The sequence below is a fragment of the Solanum lycopersicum genome, chromosome 6 (assembly GCF_036512215.1).
Source record: "Solanum lycopersicum chromosome 6, SLM_r2.1".
NCBI classification, from domain to species: Eukaryota; Viridiplantae; Streptophyta; class Magnoliopsida; order Solanales; family Solanaceae; genus Solanum; species Solanum lycopersicum.
Window position 1 is genome coordinate 44,764,643 of NC_090805.1, and position 21,669 is coordinate 44,786,311.

Here is a 21,669-nt window from a genome sequence, read left to right on the forward strand (position 1 = left end):
GAAAACCGGAGTTTCTAAGGCAGCTACTTGAACCTTTTGTTGAAAGATCCATTGTGTTTCATTATTATCACCAAAGAGAGTTATTTTTCTGGGAGGACTAAATTTGAAGTTCAATCCTAGGTCCATAAACCTGTTATAGACCCCCTGGATTTAAAGGTAATTTACTAACTCCCATGTTGCAGACAAGGTGGATTGTTTGAGTCAAGTTTATTGATGCTTTATAGGTTTTTACTCAATTGGAAGCCCTGTCGAGGCAAGTTAGGGGCTTCATAAATGTCGATAGATTGAACTTCCTTTTGGTTAGAATCATAAATAGAAGACCTAGAATATTGCTGTGTTTATGATACATATTAGGTTTATCTATTGTATTGCCACAATTTTTTGTGAGCCTTATTGATCCAAATCTCATAGATCATTTTTATCAACTAATTCTAGGAATTCTGGAAATTTCAGTACTATCTTTTCATTTCATCTTTGTATATGGTGGTTGATTATCTTCTTCCTCGTCATCGTCATCAGAATCATCATCATCCTCGTCATCAGAATCATCATCATCCTCGTCATCAGAATCATCATCATCATCTTCGTCATCGGAATCATCATCACTACCTTCATTTGCATCAGCATCATCTCCATCAGAATCCTCCTCCTCATCATCACTTCCTTCTTCATCTTCAGCATCATCATCCTCATCATTATCAGTGTCTTCATTTTCATCATCATCATCAGTTTCACTTGAATCCTTAGGTTCGTTATCTGGCACCGTACCTTCTTTAAGCTCACCAAAAGGAAACCTATAATATGATCTGGGGATCCAATGAACACTCAAACTCACATACAAACACCAAACAAAAAGGAATATAAATAGAAAAGAGAAGAACATAATTTTTGGGTACCTCCTCTCTACTACAACAAGGTCCGGGTACAAGCTTAGAAACTCAATCTGAAAAAATGGAATCTGATTTAGCAACTATTTATCAATGAAAGGAAATAAAACAGTACTGTCTAGTCATGGAGCAGCAACTACAAAAACTATAAAGCAAGTTGCTCCAAACAATTACATTTCTATTCCAAGAAATTTCTCGGGTTCTTCACTTCTGTTATTTCTTTTTGCGTATGCTTTGAACTGGTTTTCTTTGCGGAAAAAAACAGTCTCGTTACTATTTTTCTTCAAACCTAGGATATATCGAAAAAACAATCTTTCTACCTCCTCCAGGATAAGGATAGGTTGCCCGGACTCTCTAGTTTTGATACATATATAGAGCTAATGTAGATAGGAAAAGGCTTCAACCACACAATCCAATAAAAAGAAGTTCCAGTTCTGAGCTCTACATCACTTGAACTAAAAATGACACCAAGAGAAAGATGTGATAGTGAAAGGGCAAAGAATTTACCATGAAGAGAAGAGAAAGAAGAGATTTTTGAGCAGTTTGAAGCAGCAATGACCAAATCATTGTCTGCACAGCCACATTGCTGGTGGGAAATGTCTCCATGTCCATTGAAGAATACCTCAAAAATGTAAGGAAGAATAAGAGTTGGCAAAAGTTTTTTTTTTTTTTTTTGGTCCAAAACTAGACTTCTTATTTTAAAAGAAAAAAAATAAAGAAACCATGTGACCAAATCTAACTTTGTCCCCTCAACTGTCCAAGTGGATCCAAAAGATAAAAAAGCAACACTCCTATTTTGGTTCACTTTTTACATGTCACAATTTGATACACCCATAAAAAAAAAATAATTAATGGTATATGTATTTTACTAAATTATCCCTTATATTAAATAATGTCTTAAAAAATAAGTAATATTTAATACCAAAGATAAAACACGGAAAAAAAATTATGTCTTTTCTTGATATGTTTAAAGTGACAAATAAAAATGAAGAAGAAAATAATTTTCTTTTTTTCGTATCCTGCGTTCAATAATAGTTGTCTACTATACTATTTTGGTATGTTCAATAATTCTTTTGTCTACTTTATAATAATCAATAGATAATCTTACACTTAGTTTTTAATTTATCTTATCATCAATTATGAGTTATTTCCCTATTTTATTTTTTAAAATATTATATGTATTATATTTAAAGAGCAATATAGTAAATTAGCCTGTTATTTATAACCTACGCAAAGTTAATAGTGAACGCCGTAAAAATAGAGAGGACCTCATACACCAACGAAGAGAAAGTCATCTATTTTGTACAACACCAACCACTTAGGACTACTCAAATCTCATTTCTTTTGGTTATCGGGTTTTTGGTATTGCCTTGGTTTGAATATAGACCTAAAAAGTTTTCTTTAGAAGTAAAGTGATCTTATACCAAAAACAGACTTCATTTGATATCGAGATTTCTAACTAAGAATTAACGAGTACTTATAATTTCGTCACAAATTTGGTAATAGGACCTCAAATTTAATGTTCATTAAAAAATAATACTTTCTTCGTCTATGTTTATTTGTCCATTATATTAAAAATAATTGTCAGATAATATTTGTTTTCTTTGAAAAAATCAAAAGATAATTTCTCCTTTTGTGTCCTTACTATCAAATACTATACAAAATCTATACATTTTTCAAAGAATTAAATTTAATATATATTCAAAGGATAATGTATTGATATTATTCTATTCTTTATTTTTCTTAAGATATGTGTCAAATTAATAGTAAACAGCTATGAATGATATAAACAAAATTTATGTTTTGAATTTGAAGCAGTCCGGGGTGACTCGACAGTATTAAAAAAAAGACATGTCTTAGGCCCCCAAATTTAAGGGACCTCATTTTTAATAACAATAGTTATAAGTTATAATTTTAAACAAATATTAAATACTATTTATAGAGAAAAGTAAATTTTCATGAAAATGAAGGAATTAGTAGAAAAAGTTTCATATATTTAGAGTACTATATCTCATGAAAAATAATTTAAAATAAGAATGATTATATTCTCAATTGAAAACTAGAAGGAATCAATTATATAAAAGTTATTAGCAATTCAAATTTAAGTTCCCGTTTGATTTTTGCTTTAAGCCACTACTATACTTGAGCCGTTCTTAAAAGCAGTATATTAAAATTGAAATTCAGACATAAATTTATAAACCCATTATTTGCTACCTAATACTATCCACTTAAAATAACAACATATTATGTGAAATTTCACGATTGAAATCCAGATTGGCGGTCTAAAAATCTTAAAGCTAAATTTTGTGGCAAGGGTAAAGAAACAAGCTTTTGTTTGTGTCAAAAAAATCCAAAATCGAAGGTTGCTTTTATCACATGGGTAACAGTAAATTTGTTCCAGTTTTTTGTCGGTCCGTGACCTATTTTCTCAAATATGCTTTATTAACTTTAGAAACAAAAAAGACATTGCTAAATCATTATTTTGTGCACTTTTAAAAGCACAGTTGTTTGTTGGGTTCTTTCAAGAAATCACATGACAATAATACTAGTAATACTTTTGTTTAACTTCAAAAGGAAACATTATTATGTGTTTCACTAACCTATGAAACATCTATTGGGGTACTTGCTTACAATCATTTCTACTCTCTCCAAGAAATTTGTTCTACTTGTTTCATTTTTAAAGCAAAATTATACGCATAAATAGGTTCAGAATTTAAAATCAGTTAGTTTAACGCACCATATGTATATATAACAACTTAGTATTGTGTAGATTAGTATTGTAAACGTTAATGCAGATATTAGTAACACATTGGAAATTAATAAGGGAAATGGCACGCAAAACCTGACTTTTTGCAGATTAATTTGAGTCAAACCTAATTTCAATTAACAATAATATATGCATAATCAAACCTTTACTTTTGTACCTTGTGGAGAAAGCAGATTCTCAGTCAAAGATCTGGAAAAGGTTTGTTTCCATTTATTCAAACTGTATTCTCAACCGACAAATTCTTGGAGGGAAAAAATAGGTAAGAAATAAAAGTCTCTAAACGTAAAAAAGTGCTTATTTTACAACCAAGTATATAGGTTAACAGTTAATAAAGCGATGAAAATCGCAAGAGATTAAGATTTAAATCATAGCAGAGACAAATGCTAGGTGATTTCTTCTTACATGTCGAAATCTTCGTTAGTTAAGTTATATGTTATGTTTATGCTAGTCGAAGTAAGCAAGTATCTTATGAAATAATTGAGATGCAAATAAGCATCATCATTATAAAAAAAAAAAGACATTGCTTAGAGGAAGGGTCAAATTTATCACGTAAATTATAGTACACAAAAATCTATGATCTCCTCATAAGATTTGATATTTTATGTATATATCCTAGAATTCATATAATATTACACGTTGTAACTCATACTTGAATGGTAAGTTATTTAAGTTAAGAATTTAGGGTCATTTCCCACTTGATATTTTATTTATAGGACCATCAATATTCTAGAAATTCTAGATTCGTCTCTGGTAGGATAATTAGGCGGATAATTCTCTATAATATATATACTATAAAAGGTTTTCATTGCATATTGGAGTGACTAATCCATTGAGCAAAAGGCAAAAGGAAAAGCAAAAGCAGATAAATTCAAAGGTATCCAAAACTTTCTCCACGCCGTGATTGATGGCCATATAATAAACTCAAAGATTTCTTATTTTTCACTCTTTTTGAAGTGTTCCAATTGACAATTTACTCAATTTTGGAGGGAACAAAATTGGCCTTCATTAGTGAAAGACCCCACAAAACCATATGCAATAATACCATCTTTTTCTTTTTAGTCATCATTCTCAAGTTCCAACTACCACCTCAACAAAAGCAAAGCCACGTTACTGAGAATTAATTAACGAAAATAGTTTAATTACTATTAAATATATATTTTTAATAATAATTAGTATATTTTATAAATATTATAAGAGACTATAGTGATATTAAATTTAATGTAATTAACTAATATTTGTTAAGACTTTAACACTTTTTATTAATGTATATCAGATGTTAGTAGAAGCTTTTTTTGTTATAGTGACACAACACACATTGAGAGGGGTAAAAAAGCAAAGTCCAAATTCTTTTTTTCCCTTTAAGATGTCTTAACTACTTTCAACTTTATAAATACCTTCAAACACCTCTATTTTCCTTTCAAAAACCCATGGATTGGTTTTCTTGGCTGTCAAAAACAGAACTAGAGCCATCTCTTGTTTATGAATATGGTCTAGCATTTGCTCATAATGAGCTAGAACAAGACGATATCGCGTATTTCAATCACGAATTCCTTCAAAGCATGGGCATTTCTATAGCCAAACACAGGCTAGAAATCCTCAAACTTGCCAAGAAAGAACGAGGAAATGTTCCGAATTCAATGTCAAAGTTTCTCCTGGTAATGAAACGTACGAAGAAACGTTTTTCAAAGTATTTTAGGACGTGGATTCATCGCGATGAGTCAGCACTTGCACTTGTGTCAAGAAGAAGTTATAGTTCAAGAATATGGAAGAGGACAAAAATGATGAAAAGGAACAAGAGTGTTGTGGCACCAGCAAAACATACTAGTAGTACTACTTTGTTGCTTACAAATGGTAGTCCAATATTCATGTCGAGTTCATTAAGAATGGATAGTTTTTCGAGCGCGATGGTTCATGAGAAGATGGAGGTTGATTGTGGTGATTATTGGGGTTCTTCTGTAGTTGAAGAGATCAAGTGGGATTCAATGTTTCAAAATATGAAACCAACTTGAATTTTTCTCTTGTTTTTGGTTATAATTGGTGAGAGATAACTTTTTGGTTCTTTCACCAAATTTTTCAAGATTTGGTTTGGTAGGGTGTTTTTAGTGTTGGTGGTGGGGATAAAAGCAATGATTATGTGCGTTGATAATTTGATATGATGAGGATCTATATTAGTAATGAATGAGATTCACTTCATGATTTTGCATATTTATTATTAGGTTACCATCTCTTTATCCAATTTAAGCATTATCATGTTTATTTGAATGCATCTTCTAAATTTATTGTACAAGCATAAGATATACGCAGCCTTAACCCTGTATCTATGAGATAGAGAGGTTGTTTCCAATTCCTCGGCAACCCTCCTCCATAAGATATACGCGACCTTAACCCTGTATCTATGAGGTAGAGAGGTTGTTTTCAATTTCTCAACAACTCTCCTCCATAAGATATACGCGGCCTTAACCCTGCATCTATGAGGTAGAGAGGTTGTTTTCAATTCCTCGACAACCCTCCTCCGTTATCTAGGATTCAAATCAACAATGTGAATGATCTCACATAGGCAGAGTTTGAAGCCATTACATATTAAACAGAAATAAAAATACAGAAACAGACTAATGGAAAATTTTGGTATTATATCATTTCTTGAAAGTACTTCCAAGAAGAGGGGTAAATGTTTAAAAGCATCTCTTTGATTTGTGAACTACAAAATTAATCCAATGTAAGATTGGAAAGAAAATAAAGGCTGAAACTAACAAACAGAATTATCAAGCACAAAACGTTCTGTATAAATAGTAAATCAAAAATTCTGGGGAACTAGAACAACAATCAGTCCTTAAGAAAGAAACTCATGTTACAATTGAAGTTCCGGAATTCAATTTCCCATATCACCATAACGCAGAAAAATATAAAAGAGGTGAAAATGAATCATCAATAGCTGCGACCCCAGTATGTCCACTTCTTAGCGGATTTACCCGAGGCAAAGCACAAAGTACCTACAATGGTGAAGAGACCGCGGTTAAATATGACACAGCAGTACTATCCAAGTTTGAATTAACAGTATAATTGGCAAGTCCACATATATGCATTAGGAATGCTTACTTTTACTTTGATGTGTTTTACGTAATAGTTTATACACACTACAAGAATAAATAGTACCTTCAGGCAGCTCAGGCTGGTCAAATGGAGAACAAAGAGTCTTCGCTGCACCCATCTCCCCTTTTGTGCGTGCCTTTACTTCTTTCTCAACATCCTATTAGAAAGTACCAAAGTTTATATGGAACGAAGTCAAGCAGGAAATGCAGGCAACAAAGGGATCACCTCAATTCCAGAGGAACATGCATCAGGGATAACAAACTTACTAAGTACGCACAATTTCATATTATTATCACAAGAGAAGGAGAACCTGCACTAACCATGAAACAAAGTGCTCTAGAAGGATTTCTTAGTTTAAGTTCATTATCATTTCATTATTTTTTGGCTGTGAAAAGGTGGCATTATTGGAAGGGTAGCCAAAATAGTCTATTACAGCAGCTCAGGCATTAAAACATCCAACTGGAACTAGCACATCTTTCCCTGTTTCGATAAAACGAAGTGCATGATCTGTCCAAACCAGACCTTCATTAGTTGTTCTGCATAATGCACGTGAGTTCTTCTTAATCAATCATGGAAGTGGTGCCAAATAAATTGGGACAAAGGTAGTAGTATTTACCCGGAGCACTTTTGGAACATTGATAAACCACAAAGTAATACTCTAATATTCACAAAAATGCTAGTAAAACTAACTAACAAAAAGAGGCACTATCCAAAAGTACTTTTTCAAAATCATTTCAAAATCAGTTGATTTTAAAAGCTTGGCCAAACAGACTAAAAATCAACCGTACTACTGTGTGGCATTTCAAGATCAAAACTTGCTTGATGCAGTCTTCTTAAAGTAAAACTCCATATGTTTCCAGACGAAATTTGAGAAAATTAAAAGATTCATCTCACATTTTTTTTGAACTGAAAAGATTCATCTCATATGCAACTAGTTTGATAGGATTTTACCTCCTCATCACACCAAGGAGCCAATATCAATTTCTTTTGGCCCAATGCTTCTGCAAATTCCTCCCAGGTCTTTACAACCTGAACACAAGCTTCCCGTTTTTGTTTTGCAGTTTCAAATAGATTTTGTTGGATAGAATCGAGCACATCTTTTACTTGTTCGACTAAGTTTGCCACAGGAATATCAGTTTTGGCTCCATTGTCACGGCGAACAGCTCGTACCTGGAAAGTTATATAGAGTTTTGGATTTAAAAACATAAAACAAAAGTACAGCATTTTATTTGGCTGCTTTAAGCAAACAAAAAAATTTCACCCATAACACAACATTTCTACCTTTTGTTTTCATAAACAGCCAACTTAGTAGAAAGTAAACTATAATTCTTACCTGGTTATTTGCAAGATCTTTTGGTCCTATTTCAATCCTAAGAGGGACCCCCTTCATTTCCCAGTGAGAATATTTCCAGCCAGGCGAGTAGTTGTCTCTGAAGTCAGCCTCAGCACGAATACCAGATTCATTCAAGCTTTTAACAGTGGCAGCACAGGCATCATAGATTCCTTGAGTATTAGCATCCTTGTATGGCACAGGGATAACAACTACTTGAGTTGTTGCAACTTTAGGAGGTAAGACCAGGCCTTTATCATCTCCATGAGTCATGATCATCACACCAATCTGTCAAGGTACCAGAAAAGGAGGGAGAGTTAGTTTGACATCTGAATTGTCAATAGAGAGTTGTTCATTGGCATGGAATGCCCACCGTTCTGGTAGTATAGGCCCAGGAGTTCTGCCAGACCATAGCCTTTTCTCCCTTCTCATTTTCAAAATTTATCTCAAACATCTTTGCGAAATTTTGGCCCAAACAGTGTGAAGTTGCACCTTGGATACCACGGCCAGTATTAGGGATAAAAGCCTAGCAAACAAAGCCATAAACCATGTAAAAGAATGACAGATAAGAACAATTCTACCAACAGTTAAAGGGACTGCCAGATACTGTCCCTGACAGAAGTATCATATTCTATACCTCTACTGTAGTCGTGTAGAGTCCTCCAGCGAACTTCTCAAGCTCACTTTTCTTTCCCTTACTTACTGGAACAGCTAAGAATTCCTCATATATACGTCTATACAACTCCAAGATGTCAAGAACCTGAAAAGACCGTCAGAACATCAGTAGTTATTAGATAGTACTAGTAAGGCTAGATTCTTACACGTAAATTCACAATCCTTTCAAGGATAAATCAAGGCACCTCAGTTTCAAGCAACCAATTCTCAGTACAGCAATTTAATAATACAGAATTTGCTAAGACAAGTATTGACGAGATAAAGAAATCACTGCAAACAAAAGATGCACAAGTCAGAGACACCAACAGCGAATCTTGACTGATGTTGGAAGAACGCTAGGTGATAACTATCTCCAAGTATTTTTCAATTGCTGAAGTAACTTTCCAGCAACACCAAATATCAAAGGTATGCCATGCTTAATAAGAAGGAAAACAATCCTGGAAGCTAAAGAACTGTACAACCATCCACCAATAAAAAGGCAGTGGAAACTCGCATTTTCCAAAGTTTCAGCAAAGGACAACAGTACCAATTTTCACACAAGCAAAATTTGTCCATGAAACAAAGCCTATAAAAGCCCAATTTTGACAGAAAGAGGGATCACATAGATACATGAAAATGGCATATTTGCATATTGTGATTTCATCCCTAATTCTACAAGTGATTATTGTATACATGAGGACACATTTCCATAATACAATTGAGTTAAGTCTTTTCACAAATTTACTAGCACATGTCCTTTTTGGCTTATCCCAAGATCCTTCTCAAGTTAAAAGAGGTCCTCTTTCGTCCTTCCAGTACAATTTTTCCTCCAATTTGAAACTGAATGAAAAGGGTAATACATAACCCTCATTTGAATTGAAACAAGAGCAAAACATTTACAACCTTGCTTTGCATCAGTATAATCTTCATCTCTAGACAGATTAACAGGCACTGATATCATCTCATGTCAAGACAGGCGAGCAAGCTGGTCCATGTAATTCAGACTAATTGTCAACTAGAATAGGAATTGTCCTAGAAGTAAAGTGTCTTGTGGTGCCGCCTTGAGCTTAGAAAAACTATAGTTCTCATACTTCTTTGCACCATTCCAAACAACAACCAAAAACCATTTTCTCATGATTAATATTAACTGAAAAGAATAGAAGAAATCTCATTCAACACTATGTCCAAGCATGATACAACCATAAGCCTCATGGTTTGATGCAAATAGCTCCAGAAAGCTTAGTTTTTCAACATAGAACTCCAAGTATAGGACAAAGGACGGAGTAGAAATAAACAGAAAAATACTTTTACAAATTACTAAATTTCAGTTAGCATCCAATGCTTTTGAGCTATGTACTACTCTGTATAGTAATTTTAAAGAAGCTTAAGAAAAAGATCAGTTTTGTTTAAGAAAAAAGATAAATGACTCAATTGCATATTCTAACATATACCAAATACCTCTTCATCTGCCTCCTCCTTAGTTGCAAAAGCAGTGTGACCTTCTTGCCAGAGAAATTCACGGCTCCTGAGTAAGGAACATGTGCAAAAAGTGTTACACACAGCTTGAAGATCTCAAATGAATGGTGGTTTTTGTTTATAATGTATAAGATAATTATACATAAGGAGAAGTGAAAGAAAGGAGATGACAATTAGGTCCATCCTCCCCAGAAAGACTAAAGCGAGTCGAAAAACAAATGGTTGCAGTCAGCACACCAAATTTTTGATGAGAGACAGGCAAAAAAAGATAAAAACATCGAAAAGCGAACCTAATGAATGGGGTGGGGTTGCTAAACTCCCATCGCACAACGTTGCACCACTGGTTAAGTCTCAAGGGCAAGTCACGATGTCCCCTAATCCACTTCGAGAAATAAGGATACATCACAGTTTCACTTGTTGGTCGAATCGCAATGGGCACCTCCAGATCAGAGTCTCCAGATTTTGTAACCCAAGCAACCTGTAGAACAAACACAACTGATTGAGCATAGTTAATGGAGAAATACTATACATTGTTAGATTGCTTATGAGGATGGTATTAACTGGAGACCATGATTGAAGTTACCATTACTGAAATTAACAACACTAGAGGAGTGTCTTACATCTAGGAATCATATATTGCCCAAATTTGTGATAACTTTCTAACTATATGATGCCCTTTTTAAGGAGATTTAAGAGAACAGAAAATAGAAGATCCCTTTCACTTTTTAAAAGAGGAATAGGAGCACCAGTTACAACTTAAATATATTTGGAAGATATAAGCCAATTTCACAAATCAAGGTGTCAGAAAATGGAAATGAAAATTAGGTATAGAAGTAAGACTTAAAGCCTCCCAAGTTATTCACAGACTGGAAGAAAACAAACTTGCGTTAATGAAACAAAAGCCAAGCCTCACCTCAGGGGCAAATCCCTCTATGTGGTCCTTTTCCTTTTGTAGAACAGCAGGGGACACAAAGAGAGGGAAGTAGGAGTTTTTTATCTTCATCTTCTTAATTTCAGCATCGAAAAAGGTCTGGAAACAGAGAATTAAGAATGCATTATACATGTTATGGAAAAGGATTGAAAATGGTCAAAATTAAGACGTCAAACGCGTAGAATCTCGTAGATAACATTTTAGTTTCAAAAGAATAGTCAACATCGCTGACATTAGAAAGGATTTTAATCCTATACAAGGCCGGCACCAAAGAGTCAATTTGAGGAACAAACTTACCTGCAATATCTCCCAGATGGACATTGCCCATGGCCTTAAGATATAACAGCCAGAAATGTCATAGTACTCAATCATTTCACCACTAACAACCACCTACATTTATTAGTTATGGAGAAGTCATAATCATGTTAAGGACTTGCAATTGCAATAAGACAGGAAGTACATAGAAAAAGCAGTAATATTAACAAATGCATCATGCTAATGAGCAGACCAGTGTTTTGGACGGCGAGAGGCGACAAGGGCCTGCCTCGCCACTCGTCGCTTGCCTTTTTGAATCGAGGCGCCAATTAATACCAAAAATTAAAAACATTTAATTGCACATATAATATTCAAAATTTCAATAGCAATTACATATATTACAAATACTATAATAATTACTACAGCAGAATTAAATTTTTTTTCAAAAAAATAATGGACAGCAGTCACAACACAGTGAAATCAGAAAGCATTTTACAGTAATCCGGGACAAAACAGAGAGTGAAGAAAACAGAGGAAAAAAAGAGTAGTGAAGGCAGGGATAGTGACGAGTGAAAGAGAAAGAGACGAATGGAGCAGCAACTCGAGGGAAAGAGACGAAGAAGAGAGCAGCGACTGAGGAAGAGAAGAAGAGAGCAGCGACTGAGGAAGAGAAGAAGAGGAATACACGAAAGTCTGATGAAAGTTTGAAAATAGAAAAAAAAATATATTATTAAGTTAAAACTTTTTTAAAAAAAAAATCAAAATGGCGACGCCATTTACGTCGCCATTGGGTCGCCTCGGGTTGCCTCGGCTCGCCTATTTGAGGTCGCCACGCCTCAGTGGATAATGGCGACACAGACTTGCCTCGCCATTCGCCAAAGGCGCTATGGCGAGCGACTTTCACAACACTGGAGCAGACACATAACAAGCTACTAAAGGAATATATGAAATTGAGTTTTTTAACTATACTACTGGTCTGGTAGAACACATTCCATGAGCCAAAGGTCTATCGAAAACAGCCTCTCTAACTCCTAAGGTAGAGGTAAGATCTGCATACACTCTACCCTCCCCAGACCCAACTATGACACTGGGTATTGTTTGTCTGATAGAGCACATTAAATTAAATTTTCTAAAAAACTGGAGATACAGGCAAGTTAAACGTAGCGAAGTATTATATTCCCCATGTCTTAAATTTCCTTTTGCTACTCTTCTCATTATGACAGCATTTGTATCCAGCAAAACTCATTTGGCAATAAGGCATTCTATTATATACAAAAGGGAGCCAGGAGCTTAAACTGAATATTAGTATTAATAGGTAGGTTGTAACTTCTAAGCTTCTTGTCACAAAAAGAAAAAAAAAAGTATCGCATAAAATAGGCCACATACCTTTCAATCTCACAAAGCATGAAAATAAAAGAAGACGGGATACGACATAAGATAACAAAATTCCGGAAACTCATAGCTAAAAGTGTCTGGAAACTTAAGCCGTGAAAGAAGAAGAAGATAGCTAAAAGTAAGTGGAAACTCTTCCAAGACTTTCTGGGTATAATGCAAAATGAATAAAGAAGAACCTTGATACATTTGATCTCTAATAGTTGAATATTTCAAGCTTACCTCAGAATACCACTCTCCAAAGTTCTCATCTTTCTTGTAAGAGAGACCGAGACCTGTCTCTTTCTTGACTTCTTTCTTTTTTCCATGAACTACCTCTTTCTTGCCTTCTTTCTTTTTTCCCTCTAAACAAAAGCAAGATGATAATATTATACAAAGTGCAGACTTCGAAAATTGAAGAGTGAGAAAAGAAAACTTGTGTTAAAAGCAATCAGCAAGTGAAAAGTACTTACTATCTCCATCTTTACCAGCCATGGCAGCAAACACCTCAAACGACAGCTAATAATGTTCCCTCCAAATTGCCAATATACTATTTAACAGCAAAACAGAGAACTATCACCTTGCAGAAGTAGACAATAATCATATACTTCTTTTTCTTATTAATTTGATTTATCAATCCATTCAAGAATATGAAAACTTTGCACCCTTATCAATATATGCATCAAAATTTCCATCCAGATCTGCCTTTCAACACTACAAATTACTAAATTACTCAAAATAGAAGCTGCTAGCTATGAATAATGCCCAAAATGTAGTTTCGAGAAGGTCCTACATCAAAAGGTTTAAACTTTTGCCCATCTAAACAGGTCAGACTTAAAATCATGACAATAATGAAAGAAATGGGTTTTAGCACACTCCAAAACAACATAATAACCTTATAGCACATAATTAAAAAAAAAAAAAAAAGCTACATAATTAAACATATAAAAAAGCTTCATATAATGTAACACAAAGCCCCCGTTAAATCCCATTAACATGAAATTAAATAAAGCATCAAATCTAACACAATGCACCCAAAACAGAAAAAAAGATAAATTGAAAGGAAAAACACAATAAACGAGGTTTGGGCATTAGCAATCGGAAAACCCGAGATTGGCAGCCATCTCAGACTTACCTTGGCTATGAAGAGAGACGAAAACGTCGTCGTACTGAGGAGGGTTTGAGGATGAAGCGGCGGCGCAACAGTGAAGAAGAAGGAGAGTGTCAACGCTAAGAAAGAGCAATGAAAATGCGACAATGCTCTTTATCTAATTTGACCCAATATATACTGTAAATATGTCGATTGATTTTCCAAAATTACAAAATGGTCTATTATCTTTTTGTGGTAAGTTTGAAATAATCCTCTGAGTTTCATTTGAGTTATTTTAACCCTTTGAGTTTCATAAATACAATGTTCGATAAATTCTCCTAGCTTAAATAGGGATAAGGCACTAGCTTCTAGTAGTTATTAGACTATAACTAAAATTTTAGAGACATAATTTAATTAAATTAAAATTTTATTATTTTTACTCTATTTTTTTTATAATTATATACACTTTTTTAACTTACATAGTTTTGTAATATCTCTCTAAGTCAAGGAATGTATCAATTACAACGTAAGCCAAAAGGTGCATAAAACTGTAAAAAAGAATCGGGGTATTAGAACATTAGCTTAGATAAGATGTGTCTCTGAAATATTGATCATAGTTTAAGAATACTTATACTTTACCACAGCTTAAATTTAATCCAAACTATGATAAAAAAATACTTAGCAGGAATTCATATTTGAGAAGTACTAATTTTGTAGTTTATGTTATTTTTGGTTTGTTTAAAGAGTTTGATGTAACTTTTTGAGATGAAAATTTTGTTATTTACTATTTACTTATGTATTTGATATAGTGTTTTACATTGGGGGTTTAGAACTTTGACCAAAGTTTTTCGATTTATTTTACAATTCTGATGAAATTTAATAAAGAAAGTTTGATAATATTTGATAAAAATTAAAAATATTCACTTTCGAGATTTAAAGGGTCAAAATTGTTTAATTGATACTTAAAAGGACTACTTTTACTCTACTATCAAAGATAATGGACCCTCTTATGTCATTTTCTCAATTTTCCTCTTCAATTTATCCGTTACATAGTTATAAACTTATAATAAAAAGAAAACTAATGTGAAAAAATATTTTAACAGTTAAAGTAATTTATGAATAAGCATTAAATTTTACTCTACTGCACCAAAGTCAAAAGAAAATGGAACCTGTAAGGTTTATAATACTTCTGCAATTCTATCTGCAAGATCCACTAAGAGCGCAAATCTATTCTTTTTATTCTAAGCCAATAATATGTAATATATTTCCTAATCAATCAACTATAATTAAAGTTGATTTGTGATTAACATTTTTGAGATTTGCTTCTTTTTAGACTTCAATCTAGTAAAATCATTATTTTTGTTAATCTGTTTATCTTATTATCATAAATAATTTTCTTATCAGTTATCTTACAAGATAGAAATAAAGTATTCGTTTACTTTACTTTTTTTAAATCTAACCTTGTAACATTATATTAGATATGTTGTTGTTAATGTTGCGTCAATGATTAATTTGCTTATTAAAAGTCATTCAATTTCTTTCTTTTTGCTTAACTAATAAATTGGCCTTGTTTTTTGTTAAACAAATTGCAGCATTCTATTTATACGCTTAAGAAAAAAGATAATAGAGTAATTCGATCATCATTTAGTTCATCAAATCATTCACGTACCTATAAAATAGAGTATACTATTAATTTTTAACCATCAAATTTAAATTGTTTGATTTGATCTAAGCGTCTTTAGACTTTACTCACTAAACCCCTTGTGTTGTGGACATATATATACAATAATTTCTTTATTTGTTTAAAATGTATACCTTTCTTTTATTTGGAAAAGGACAATAGTTGTGGAAGAAAAATCTATGCTAGAGTGACCAAGAAGTCCATAACAGAGCCCCCTTCCAAGCTGTGACTGATGGCAAAGACAAAAATAAATAAATTATATCGTCGATTTTGATCAAGCTCACACAATTTTCTCCAAAAGCAGACTCACTAGTCCACGTGTTACAAGAGATTCTTTTTGTCTTGTGTGCTTTCCATATGTAAGACTTTGTTCAGTACACTCAACAACACATTTTCTCTTTTATTGTTTTCGGAGATTGTTTAGTACGTGAGATGAGATAAGTAAAAATATCTCATGAGATTATCTTATTTCACCTTCTGAGATAATAATCTAATAATTCCACCATTTCAGCCTAAATGATAGGATAATATAGTCACGGAATTAGCTAATACTTCGAAGTTCGAACCAAATACATGATAAAGTTAAATTTTATCAGACATTATTATTTATCATTTATCCCTCTATCAAATGACCCCTCAAAGTTCAAGAAACCATAGGTTATGGTTAATAGTAGCCATAAATCAAGCAAATAAACTTGTTGCTAAGCGCTTAAAAATGTGGACTCGTCGACCAGATTCAATTTGTTGTAATTTTGCTGTTGTGCCATTCAAGAAATTACTTTACAAGATGGAAAGCAGCTATGTTGAAGAGGAATACGGAGTTGGCAACTGCTAATTGACAAGAAACTCCTACTAGAGTTGTTTGCGAATCGCAGAGGTAGAGTCGAGATTTTCTAGTTATGAGTTCTCGTTCACAATTTTTTTTTGCTTACTAAATATAAAACTTGAGATAAAATTATTGAGTTCTGTTGAATGCGTAATAAGATGACTCTGCACTTTGCACTACTAATTGAGTATGTTCCATTGAACTCTTTAATTCTAGATCTCTACTTGCACCATTTGTTTTATATATACATCACTTTTTAATGATATATCTGCTCCAAAACTCAAAGTTGAAGATACATATATATTTGCCCCTTTTTCCACATGAAGCAACTGATCTCTCTTTTTGTGCTTTGGTACCATCTTGTTGAAACAACATGCTTGGCGAAAGCCCAATTTTATCACACACTGAATTCTATGTTCTTGTTTTAAGCCCAATTTTATCACATACTGAATTCTATGTTGTAGTTATGAACCAAAAGAAGAAAAAAAATCAGTAATCAGTTCAGGGAGATCAAAGTTGTTCCAACCCCTGATAATTAAACAAGAAAACTAAACAAATATTTACTAATTAATTGTAACAAAACACACTTGAATCAGTGGAGTTAGGAACAGTTGCATCTACCATTCAAAAAGTTCAACCAACTCGACTTTAAAAAGCACCCAAAAAAAAATAGCACTAAATTAATGGCACCTGACAATTACGCCACTTAAATTTTGATACATATATGCTAAATTTGTTTCCTATTCACATTCAATCAAATCGTACAAAATTATGGTTCTGTTTTTTTAGGGCTGAAATGGAACAAGAATAAAAAGGGGGCAAATCAACCCAACTACAGTAACTGTACATCACAAATATAATCTTCGGCCTTTGACATGACGGAGAGCCTACTAGGCTTAGGCTGAAAATCACATCTACGCCTGAGTTGATGAGAAGACGGTCGAATCAAAGCAGCAAGTGCTCTCTTCACCAATTCACCTTCCACAGCTCCAATTCGAACCAGCGAATTCGTCATCGCTGATCTCCTCATATTCAATGGATGACTCGAGTGATACGATTGACCGTCACTCCGATTAGTAGTTTTTCTGTGAAGGCTACAACGGAATGAACCTGGATGTGTTGTCGGCGAACACGTGCAGTGCTTCTTCTGATTGGAAGAAGAAGGTAATGGATGTCTATTCTGCTGCGGCTTACGAGGGAAAACTGAAATCGAACGGTTATTAGAGCTGGAAAATCGTACGGACGGGGAAGGGGAAACTGATCGACGGAGATTAACTCGGGTTGGGGAGGTGGATCGGGTTAACCAATCGGAGGTTTGAGCAGAGAAGGTGGAGGAAGAAATAGTGGAAGAACAGAACCGACCCGATGGTGAAACGGATCGTTGATAATTATGGTGCAATTTGTTTTTGGACGATGACGATTCCATTGTTTAACAGAAGTTCTTCACTGAATAAATTTCGGCAAACTTAAGAACGGAAGGGGGAGAGGTATATATAGGGGTGAAATCAATGGCAAAATAGTGGTTTTAGTGAAATTTGAGGATGAAGGTAAAAGAAAAGTCGGTTCTAGCTTTTCTAAATTGTAAGAGGAATCGGAAAGAACTTCCAAAGTTTATGGACTCGTAACGAAGGCAAATTACATAACGTAATCCACGCGACATGAGAGCAGTGGCATACACGCGTTATATATATATATATTATTATTATGTTGAACGTAGTTTGAAGCAATTTTGTTTTCCTAGCATGGTCATAAAATAAATAAATTAAGTTGCTCTTTACCCTTTAGTTAAATTTTTTCAAAGAGACAAGGATTAATGAATGAGGGAGTACTTTTTGGACTATTTTAGTTGATCATTTTTTTATTTTATATTGTATTTCAAAAGTCATAAATGACTAAAAATTATTATTGCGCTTCATTAATTATTTTTAGAAATTTTATAAATAAATATAAACACTTTAAGCGTAATTTATTGTAAAGAATAATATAGAAAAAACTTAATCAATATTCTTTTTAGTTTAATAAATAATGTAATTAATACTCTCTCTGTCCACAATTATTTATCATGTTAAGGTCATGCACACCCCTCAATAAAAATTCAATACAAAGTGTAATTTGACTAATATAATTCTACCATACCAAAAATATTAAAAATCTACATAACTTTTTAATTAAACTACACTATCATTAAAGACAAATTTAAAAAAGGATGACTAATTATTTTTTTATCATTTAAATTAACAATTAATTTTAAATATGTATTTTTAATATATCTATCAAACAATTATAAAAAAAATAATAATAAAAAATATATATTTTTAACAATATAATGATAGGCACTAGTTTGGAACAACGGGGAAAGACTGCGCTGAATTTTGGTCACTTGTCACTAGATTTTAGGGGCGCTAAAAGTCTGACATGCAATCACATGAGCGTTCAGTATTGCCCCTATTATTGGAGGAAACTACAGTAATACTCAAGAGAATTGAGTTACGAGAAATATCCTCCATTTATGGATCGAATTTAAGGGTGCGAAAAAATTAAAATGAAAAAAGTGTTGTCAAGTTGTTGTTATTGACTTATTGAATTAATGAGTTTTTAATGATTATAATTTTGTTTTTATTGAATTATCAATTTAGTATTAAATTTTAATATTTAATAAATCAAAACTTTATTAAGATTAATAATTTATTATATTAACTTATATATAAATATTAATATATATTAATCTCAATACCTTGTTAGTTATTATTTTTATTCTTTGGCCTTCAATCCATACAGTAAAGTAATTTTTAATTCACAACTTCATATTATATAAAAATATCAAAATATAAAGTAAGAATCTTATTCCTCTTAATTTCTCTTTGTGTCATACTTGTATAGTTTTTTCTTTATATTATTGTGCTGTTGCGTTAATTTTTTATAAGTATTTTTTAATTGATTAAATCGAAAAATCAAAAGTCGATAAAAAATTTCTTATTACTTTGTTACTTGAAAACTGAAAATCGATAATATATAAAATCGAACAGACAAATGCACACTCCTAAGATTTAGTATCTAAATAATTAGGTTAACTTTATGATCAAAGATGATGGTAAAGCGATGATTACTTTTTTGGATAAGTTGCATTTGTTAAGAAGTGTCATGTCCGTCAATGTAGGTTTGTGCATCTAAACTTAATTGAGTTTAAAGACATTGCATGATAAAACAAATAAAAGACTTTAAGTTAATAAGAAAGCAGTTCTCAATAGTCAGTGATAAATTTACGATATTAAAAAATAGAAGTGTAAATATATAAATATGTTAATAAAACACAATTTTCAGGAAATAGTAGTATATAACTTATAGATATAAAAAGTTCATTCTATTATAGGAGACCGTTTAGCACGGTTCGAAATTTTAGAGTCGAAATTTACTTTTTTGTACGAATTTTTTATAAAAATAATAAAACGAAAGATTGATCTCAAAATTAAAGGAAGAGAAGCTAAAATAAATAAAATATTCATAATGAGACTTGACACTATGATCAACTTAAAAAGGAGATTTACATTGATGAGGAAATTTAAAACTAATATATCTTCATAAATATAAAAATATTTATCTTACATATATAATGTAATTTTTTATCAAGGGGATTCAACCGAATCACGTGAGTCCGCCCCGTCTCAATTGGTGGCACTAGCATTGGTTAACTTGCCTTCTTATGCTACACACAGCAAAATGTTACTAATTTTATAGAAAGAGGAACTTGTCGTGTTAATTTTATTTTTCCACATTATGAGAATTGCAAAAACAATTTTACTAGTATTTGATTGACGGATAGAAGAGGAATGGAAGCTAATCGTAGTTCAACTATTGTGACATGATTTCAAAGTCAAAGAACATTGATACTATTTCGATACATATTTAATATGATTTTTTAGTTAGTAAAAATGTTTGTATTAACTTATGTTAAACTAAATTGTACATATTTAATATGATTTTTTAGTTATATAAAAACCCACTTATCTAAGTAGAAAAATAATAATTCATACTTTCTTAATAACGTGAAACATTTTTTATTTCGAATTAACAACAAAAGTACCACTTTATATGTACTGGAGAAGGCTTATGTAGAAGCTCTTTCAAAGAGTAATGGTTAAATTTCCATAATTGTCCAACTTCTAAATGTAATTGTTAATTTTGTAGGGTATTTGTTTGTTATTATTATTCAAATTTATGATTATTTTATGAGGATATTTTTATTTTTTTAACGTCGGAAATATTTATATTTACACTTAAAAAATAGGTTGTTTTTTTATATTTGATTTTTAAGTGGTTGAAATCTCATTTCTTTGTAATGTTTGGTGCAGGGTATTCGTTTATTTGCTAAAATTGTCTTGTTACTTGAACAATGTTAGTAATCTCGTCAAACACAAGATAAGAAATATAACAATATACACCTTTTGTTTCAATATATATATATATATATATATATATATATATATATATATATATATATATATATATATATATATATATATATAATATAATTTGACTATGCACAATTTTAAAAGAAAAATGTATATTTCAAATTTGTGCTATATAAATATATTATAATGTAATATTTATTTATGTAATAAAATTTATAAAACTTGAGATATTTCAATTGTATTACTATTAAAATAACATACAAAAACTGGATTTATTTATTTTATTTGAAAAATAGATCAATAAGCAACTAGTCAGGCGTGTACCACTATAACTAATTTTCTCTACATCGAATTCGATTTTGCTAATAGTATAAATTTGATTCCTAATTGGATGAATCCAGAATTTATATTTCAATTTTAAATATATAAATTTAAAATCTCAATACGCTTATCCTTAACATTTGTATACTATTTGTGAAAATATCATAATGAATTTTGTAGATTGACAAGAAAATATACAAACCATGTTCTAAATTTTTTTTTAATAAATACAAATTTTGTGTATACTTATTCCGTTTGTATATTCGCAAGCATAATATATAAATTACAGCCCACATTTATATGTACTTAATCTGTTTGTATATTTACAAGCAAAATTTACAAACTACGACCTCCATTCTACGACCAACAAATCATAGCTACGGAGCACAATTTTCAAAACTATAGTTGTTGAGTTTTATACTATCTACTATCCTTGCTATTTTTGAGTTTTTTCTGAATTTATTTTTATTTTTATTTTGTTTGAAGCAAGGTGGGGGAAGAAGCCGACTCTTTTTGGGCCCAAAACAGTGATACGTGGGCCACCATTCTGTGATTGGCACCGACTACTGGGCCCTGACTAA

General features: G+C 32.1%; 4 protein-coding genes across 4 annotated transcripts; 1 reads left to right on the forward strand and 3 right to left on the reverse strand.

The window, feature by feature from the left end:
• Window positions 1–294: 294 nt before the first annotated feature.
• On the reverse strand, window positions 295–1,583 carry LOC101267536 (uncharacterized). Its single transcript, XM_004242154.5, has 3 exons — window positions 1,395–1,583; window positions 897–943; window positions 295–806 (listed from the first exon to the last, which is right to left on the reverse strand). Exons 1-3 carry the CDS (start codon window positions 1,497–1,499, stop codon window positions 464–466), a joined length of 495 nt encoding a protein of 164 aa, XP_004242202.2. The 5' UTR covers window positions 1,500–1,583; the 3' UTR covers window positions 295–463.
• A 3,451-nt stretch (window positions 1,584–5,034) lies between these two features.
• LOC101267246 (uncharacterized) lies at window positions 5,035–5,863 on the forward strand. Its single transcript, XM_004242153.5, has one exon. It carries the CDS (start codon window positions 5,082–5,084, stop codon window positions 5,661–5,663), a length of 582 nt encoding a protein of 193 aa, XP_004242201.1. The 5' UTR covers window positions 5,035–5,081; the 3' UTR covers window positions 5,664–5,863.
• Window positions 5,864–6,413: 550 nt separating this feature from the next.
• LOC101260238 (proline--tRNA ligase, cytoplasmic) lies at window positions 6,414–14,030 on the reverse strand. The gene is made up of 13 exons (XM_004241638.5): window positions 13,897–14,030; window positions 13,235–13,311; window positions 13,005–13,126; window positions 11,433–11,525; window positions 11,118–11,234; window positions 10,495–10,682; window positions 10,187–10,253; window positions 8,712–8,834; window positions 8,448–8,600; window positions 8,078–8,362; window positions 7,696–7,914; window positions 6,808–6,901; window positions 6,414–6,644 (listed from the first exon to the last, which is right to left on the reverse strand). The coding sequence occupies exons 2-13, from the start codon at window positions 13,254–13,256 to the stop codon at window positions 6,580–6,582; spliced, it is 1,548 nt and encodes a 515-aa protein (XP_004241686.1). The 5' UTR covers window positions 13,257–13,311; window positions 13,897–14,030; the 3' UTR covers window positions 6,414–6,579.
• Window positions 14,031–16,959: 2,929 nt separating this feature from the next.
• Window positions 16,960–17,928, reverse strand: LOC101259944 (uncharacterized). Its single transcript, XM_004241637.5, has one exon. The coding sequence runs from the start codon at window positions 17,782–17,784 to the stop codon at window positions 17,191–17,193; it is 594 nt and encodes a 197-aa protein (XP_004241685.1). The 5' UTR covers window positions 17,785–17,928; the 3' UTR covers window positions 16,960–17,190.
• Between the last annotated feature and the right edge of the window lie 3,741 nt (window positions 17,929–21,669).